General features: G+C 55.0%; 1 protein-coding gene across 1 annotated transcript; it reads right to left on the reverse strand.

The window, feature by feature from the left end:
• Positions 1–2,471: 2,471 nt before the first annotated feature.
• LOC124679323 (calcium-dependent protein kinase 21-like) lies at positions 2,472–4,612 on the reverse strand. Its single transcript, XM_047215107.1, has 4 exons — positions 3,944–4,612; positions 3,373–3,793; positions 3,002–3,285; positions 2,472–2,916 (listed from the first exon to the last, which is right to left on the reverse strand). The coding sequence occupies exons 1-4, from the start codon at positions 4,583–4,585 to the stop codon at positions 2,560–2,562; spliced, it is 1,704 nt and encodes a 567-aa protein (XP_047071063.1). The 5' UTR covers positions 4,586–4,612; the 3' UTR covers positions 2,472–2,559.
• Positions 4,613–7,207: the final 2,595 nt, after the last annotated feature.

A 7,207-nucleotide genomic window follows, 5' to 3' on the forward strand; every position in this document is an offset into this window, starting at 1 on the left:
TTTACCCAGCTTTGGAACACTTGCACTATGACAGGGCCTACTGCTGCTTGTCTGGAATTATCTGGGCGCTTTCGCGTTGTTACAATGAGTTGTGGTTGTGCCTCTAGGACTCCCAGGATCCGACTTATAAAGACGCCCGGATCTAGGATTACATGAAGAGTCCTAGCCGGAATACAAGATGCCTAACTACGGAATATTACATTGTCGAGCACGTCAAGATCCACCTTTCCTTATGCGCCGTATTGGATCCGGATACTTCATGGGCCTTCACAGATCCGACTATCTTCAAAGGGCGGTTAAGATCCGGCTCCTGTTACCTGGGTTGGACTTCATCCATTTTGATCTACAACAACTGGGCCGCCCGATAGGCCACATGCCACCATCACCATCTATGGGCCACCCAGGCTTGCCGGATCTAGGCCACGCTGTTGATACACCCATAAAGTATACCCACAACATTCAGGATATCGAGGAATATCTGACAATTCTTGAGCAAATGCGATACCTTCTCGATGTTGTCTTTTGGGTCGATGTAAACGTGCAAGCAACATGGGGCAACTAGTTGCTCTGCAACCGGTAGATTGGGCTTCTGAGGGAGGCGAATTTGTCGGCTGCGGTTTCTGGTTAATCGCTTGCCATATTGCTCGTCATCCTGATTGTTGTATTGACAGGTGCGACTGGCAGCACAGTCAATTGCCTCGTAGTGGAGATCTCTTCTCCTCTTCCAATGCTCCTGCCTACTCCCGATGCTGCTCAAACACCTTTGACTGCTTTCGTCGTTGTTGCTGAGCAAACACGACAGATCTGTTGTGGTTGGTGATGGAGCAGTAACCGTTGATGGAGTCATAGCCTTTTCCATGCCAAGCGTGATCAAGCCTAGGAGCCGAAGGAAACCTCCAGAGTCGACGATGAAGTGGATGCTGCCGAACGTCATGTCCATGCCGCCGCGCAGCCCCAAAGAGGTCGAGCGCGATGCGTCGGTGTGCGGAGTGAACTCGAGGGATCCGCGATGAATCAAATTCCTCGAATTCGGCGATGACGAAGCCGATGGTATCGGTGATGCCGGCGAAGACGTAGTCGACATGATCGGAGCAGCCGATGAAATGCCTTGTACCAGCAGGGTCCCTACAGACGGCGCCAATTGACGAGGGAGCTCCTCGGCAATGCCCACCATGAGGTGCTTAGGGTTGACGGAATCCTGCAGGCTAGCACGAGACATCGGATACCAAACAAACGGGAGAGAGATTTACCCAGGTTCAGGGCCCTCGATGAGGTAAAACCCTTACTTCCTACTTGTCTGATCTTGATTCATGGAATATGTCATGTTACAATAGGGTAGCCGATATGCTGTTATGGTCGACTCGCCAAGAGGCAAGGATTCTAGGGTTTGTGCTCTAAGTTGCGGTGGTTCTACGTATTGTTGTTCTGATGTTCGGCAGACCGTCTCCTGGCCTTTATATAGCACGCCAGGTCCCGAGAGTCCTGTCTGAACTCGACTAGGTTACACTGAAATCTAATCTAGTCTTTCCTTCATTGACGCATTCTCGCCTTGTTCATCAAGAATCTGTCTCCTGGTAGATCTCCTTCGTTGGAACCGACGAAAGGGCCCACCTTGGTTATTGGACAATCTTCATGGGCCCCTAGTTGGGCCAAAGGAGGTAGAATAATGTCGGGCACCTGAATGGTAATGCTCACATCACAACACCCCAGCCCTTCCCTTCTCTACATTATATAGGTAAGGAGCGACCTTGGCATCCAAGTATCCCTCTTAAATCAGGGGCGCCCCACCAAAACTTCCAAAGAATGGGTAGCCACCTAACCTTCCATACAAGGGGGCTAGGGTTTTTCCCTGGCTTGGCCACATGGGCCAAGAAGAGGTCGCACCCTGGACCATGTAGGCCGAGGTGTCCTCTTATAGGTCCCTATGGGTCGCCCAGGCAGATGGGCCCCATTGTGGGACCCTCAGAGCCTGCTAGAACCTTCCCGATATAATACTAGAAAAATCCTGAACTTTTCCGGAACCGTGAAGATGCTTTATCTCCGAACCATTTCGAATATCCTCTTGATGTCCTAGAACCTATCCGAGACTCCGAACAAATTTCAATCTCACCATTATGAATATTCAATTACTACTGTAGTGTCACCGAACGTTAAATGTGTGGCCCTACGGGTTCAAGAACACGTGAACAAGATCGAGACACCTCTCCGATCAATAATCAATAGCGAGACCTAGATGTCCATAAAGACTCCCACATATCAACGAAATTATTTATCGGTTCAATCATCATGTCAGGAATTCAAACAATCCCATGTTCTCCAATCCCGTTGTTTCACGATACTTTACTTGCCCGAAATTTGATGAGTATCCCGTATTCCAGTCTCTCTTGAGAAAGCATCTCTGGTTCCTTTTTGGTCACCACATTGATTTGTTCGTGCCTAAGTAAATCGATCCCGTTAACTTTGCAGCATACACACATATGGGACACAAAAATCACAACTCTGCAGGCGGATTAATTGATCCATCTAGTAGAAAGAAACTGACAAGAAGTTGGGTTTGATTCACGAAGAAGAGGAGGCTTCTTTGCAGAGCTTGCGGCTAAGGCTGCTGAAGTTGGCACGCGAGTACTGCCTAGACCCGTTCCTCCAGTCCGTCCCTGACTTCATCATGAGCTCGAACTCCTGGTAGGAGATGCGTCCGTCCTTGTCGGTGTCGACGTCGCGGATGATCTCGAGGATGGCCTGCTCGTTGGGGCCGAGCTCCTGCCTGAGCTCGTCGAGCTCGATGAAGCCGCTGCCGTCCTTGTCGAAATAGCGGAAGGCGGCGGTGAGGTACTCGTCGTTGGTCATCTTCTTGAGGTGCAGCGACACCGTGACGAACTCGTCGCAGTCTAGCGTGCCGTTGCCGTCCGTGTCCGCCTGCACGCGCACGATCTTAGTAATTCGTAGCAGAAACATAATGAGAGCATTGCGATGTTAGACAAAGTAGTAACTCGGAACTCACGGCCTCGAGCAGCATCCTGATTTCGGACTCCGGCACGGGCTGGCCGTTGATGTGGAGCCCCTCCATGAGCTCCTCCAGCGAGAGGTTGCCGTTCTTGTCCTTGTCCATGAGGTGGAACATCTGCACGTACTTGTCGAGCTCCTCCACCGGCATGTTCCTCGCCACCACCCCGAGGGCCTTCTTCTTGAACTTGTTCATGGCCGAGAATTGCTGCAGCCGCGACCGCACTGCCTCGCCCAGCGACACGTTGGGCGCGGTGTCGGCGTTCTTCAGCCACGGGTGCTCTGCAAAATGGCAATCATGGTGAGGCTCTGACTGAATCAAAGTGCAATGCAATGTCGCTGACGCGCGCTCAAAAAGGAGTTACGTACCAAGAACTTGCGATGCGGTGAGGCGCGTGGTCGGGTCCGGGTCGAGCATCCGTCGGATGAGGTCCTTGGCGCTGGCGGAGACCCTGGGCCATGGCTCCCGGCTGAAGTCGATGCCGCCGCGGAGGATGGCCTGCGCGATCTTCTCGTCGTTGTCGCCCCAGAATGGGGGCACACCGCAGAGGAGGATGTAGAGGATGACGCCGGCGCTCCAGACGTCCACCTCCTGGCCGTAGCTCCGCTTGAGGACCTCGGGGGCCATGTAGTATGCGCTGCCGACGACCTCCGTGAAGCGGTCGCCGGGGGTGAAGAAGACGGAGAGGCCGAAGTCGATGACCTTGAGCGGCGAGTCCTCGGACTTGTTGGCGAAGAGGAAGTTCTCCGGCTTCAGGTCCCGGTGGATCACCCCGTTCGAGTGGCACAGCTGCATGCACGCACGCACGCGTCGTCAGATTCAGGTTGATCGATGGGTCAGTTAGCTCGCCGCGTTCATTGCGAGATTGACCCGCGCGCGCGTGTTTAATTCACGCGTCATTAATTGTATTGGATTGACGAGAAGCTGTGAGTAACGTACCTGGATGACGTCGACGATGGTGCGGAAGATGTTGGCGGCGGCGCGCTCGGAGTAGTGTCCGCGCGCGACGATGCGGTCGAAGAGCTCGCCGCCCTCGCAGAGGTCCATGATGAGGTGCACGGCGCCGTCGGGGTCCTCGCGGGCCTCGCGCAGCCGCACGACGGCGGCCCCGCCGCGGGACGACATGCGCCGCATGATGGCCACCTCCCTCCGCACGTCCGCCGCGTGCGCCGCGGCGGCGGCGGCGGCGGCAGCCTTGGCCTTGGCCGCGGCCTCGGCGCCGCCCGCGGTCTTGCGCTGCGCCCCACGGCCGCGGCCGCCGCGGCGGTGCCTCCGGATGGTCTTGCACGCGAGCGACTCGCCCGTGGCGGCGTCCCGGCAGCGGCGCGTGACCCCGAACTCCCCGCGGCCCAGCTCCTTACCCAGCACGTACCGGCGCGCGAACTCCGCGGCCGTCGTCTTGGTCACCAGCTCCTCCTCCTCGGTGCCGCCGGCGTCCGGGTTATTGCTGCCGGTCTTGCAGGTGTTGTCGGTCCCGGCCGGGTTGTTGGCGTCTTGTTCGACGGGGAGGACGAAGGAGAGGTTGCCGAGGCGGCCGTGCAGCTTCCGCGAGGAGGCGTAGGCGGAGTAGCAGCCCCCCATCGTGCCGGAGCCGCACGCCTCGCTCCCTAGCCCGCCGCTGCGACGCGCCCTCTCGGCTCCCCTCTCCCTCTGTCCTGCTCCTCGGTTCGGTTCGGCGCGCGCGGCGATGGCGCGTTAGTTGGGGCGGAGAAGAAGGGGTCAGCCGTGTCTCGCGGTGGCCGCGAGATCCTGCATGGCCTTCGCTCTATTCGTGGGAGGTGGACGCTCTACTTATGCTTGCCGGGCGCGCGTGTAGGGTCGGTGCAGCACGACGGGTGTGTACAGGTTGGAGTGCGCAACGCGGTGTCACGGCGGGGAAAGGAGTTAATACGCGCTACGCTACCATCGTGCCCGCCCGCGCGCGTAGGGCCGTGTGCCTCCATCGACTCGACGGCCGTGGGATGCTACACGCGGCGGCAACCCAGCAGCCAGGTGCGCCGCGCCGTGTGCCCGTGTGAGCTTCGGTGCACGTCTCCTTCATCACCAAGAAGATAGATACCCATGATGAGCTTGTTCCAGCTTGTAGAGGGACTGGTCCCAGATAAATGGGTTTACCAAGGGCGTGTAGACGGATCCGTCTCAAATTTCAGTAATTTTGCCCTAGGTTTACCAGGAGATTTGAAGGGACGATGGCTCACTCTGGCCTGCACCAACCTCCGCCGATGGAATGTCAAAGGAGACACTCTGGAACCCCCTCGGCGTCGGCCTTACAAATTTTGTCTTCTTCGACAATCCCAAGGAAAAAAAAACCCAGCTCTTGCATTTTAATGGCAAGGTTTTTACCGTTGGTTCATGTTTTACGAAACATACCATAGGCGGTAAAAAGGTGTTCCCCTCTTCTTCGGCCATTAATTTTACATGCCCCTATGAAGCGGAGCCAAAGATTTTCGATGATTAGAGTTAAATGCATTTGCAGGTAGCAATGTGGGCTAATAGTGTAAATACAACCGAAGTTTACTACAGTAAAACTAATGTAGGCTACAATGTACCATGGTAGACTAAAAAAATCCTGCTCCAAAACAGTGAAAGGTCTCGAAGGACCAAGAAGTGCATTCATTCCAGCGGTGGGTTACAATTTACAAAGAGATCCAAACAAATTACAGAAAAGCTACCAGGACGTACACTTTTACAAAAAGGACCCAGAAATAGAAAGATGAAAATCAATCGAGTCCTCTGCTCGACATCCTGGCCGGAATCGCCATCACCGGGGAAGCACCACCTGGGACGATGACTCTGGGGAATGCCAGGTCAAAGCAGTTGGATGGCCTCCGCATCTGCCTGGAGGTTGAAAAGCAGCCAGCAACTTGCGGCTGAGGAGGGTCGCCCTTTGGCCATGAAGAGCAGGGGCAAAGCAGCTCTGGCTGCCGCAAGTTCCCTACCGAGAAACTCCGATGAACTCCTGCAGCTTCGATTTCCCACAACACAGATCGAGAGCTGGTCCGGATCCTCTCAACCACGTCGTTACCATCACCACGATGGCCACAAAAAAAGGCCCATAGCAGCTGATCTGGACTACACACATCAGGAGATTGAGATCTTGTCGTCCACTCCTTGCCAACCACCGTGGCCAGGAGCAGAAAAAGGTACGGATCCGCCCAATTGATTTTATTGCAGCAAGAAGAGGAGGGGATTGAAGGAGCAAGAACAACCGAAGAAAATCCTTGCCATGGATATGGCCAAAAGGCGTCGGCATAAGGCACACCATCACCTTCTCCCCAACCACCTGCCTCGTCACTGAGCAACCAGGCAAGAATCATGGAGGAGAAAGCTTGAGTGGATCTGGATCCGACCGCCTTGTTATTCGCCGGGAGAGATGAACTAAGAGCAAACCTACTACTAAGAGAAGCCAGACCCCCTCCCACTCATCGCCGGCCACCATGGCCACCGGCGACAAGGGAGACAGTGGCCGGTGAGATGCCAAGAGAGGAAGAGCTCAGTCAGACCACGTCTCCACGCGGGTATTCTCGAGAGAGGTGGGCATGCAGGCGGAAAGCTACCCTTCTCCAATCTTGAAGGCTCCATGTGGCAACTAGAAAGCACAACTGTGATACAACATTAGCATGAGAAACAAGCGACTACAATCTTCGTTCATCAAAAATCATAACGAGTGAACAATCAACTACAATCAATTTTCTCACCGTTAAATTCTTCGTTGCATGAATGCACACTACAGGAATGGTCCTATACGCCGACGGCCAAACCCTACGCCGAGGGCATTTTATCGGGGCCGTCGGCGTACGGCCTCGCCAGGGCAGCGCCGGAAGCCGACCGTCGGCGTCTAGTTACCGTCGGCGTATAGGCTCCTACGCCGAGGGCCGCCGTCGGCGTCTACCGGGCCCTCGGCGTAGAGGTATCCATCACCTCCCCCGCACCCGCACCGTCACCGCCCTCTCACGGCGTCAGACAGACGCCGAGGGCTACCCTCGGCATAGGGCATGGCCACCCTATGCCGACGGCCACCCTCGGCATATAGACTTTTTTTTATTTTTTATTTTTTCTCTCTCTCATATTACTTTATATTATGTTTCTATTATTTATTTACTAGTATGCATTATGTAAAAAATGGTTCTATTTTTTAAGAATTCGTAGATGGCATATGTAGGTCCCACGGGTGACGCTCTTCGCAGACGGGTCAACCGGAGC

This window comes from Lolium rigidum, chromosome 1, assembly GCF_022539505.1.
Source record: "Lolium rigidum isolate FL_2022 chromosome 1, APGP_CSIRO_Lrig_0.1, whole genome shotgun sequence".
In the NCBI taxonomy this organism is placed as follows: Eukaryota; Viridiplantae; Streptophyta; class Magnoliopsida; order Poales; family Poaceae; genus Lolium; species Lolium rigidum.

Excerpts from the sequence above, each read along its gene's own strand:
- LOC124679323 (XM_047215107.1), bottom strand. The coding sequence starts at position 4,585 with ATGGGGGGCTGCTACTCCGCCTACGCCTCCTCGCGGAAGCTGCACGGC. Across the intron at positions 3,286-3,372 it reads CACCGCATCGCAAGTTCTTG|AGCACCCGTGGCTGAAGAAC; the intron begins GTACGTAACTCC and ends GCCATTTTGCAG. Across the intron at positions 2,917-3,001 it reads TCAGGATGCTGCTCGAGGCC|GCGGACACGGACGGCAACGG; the intron begins GTGAGTTCCGAG and ends GTGCGCGTGCAG.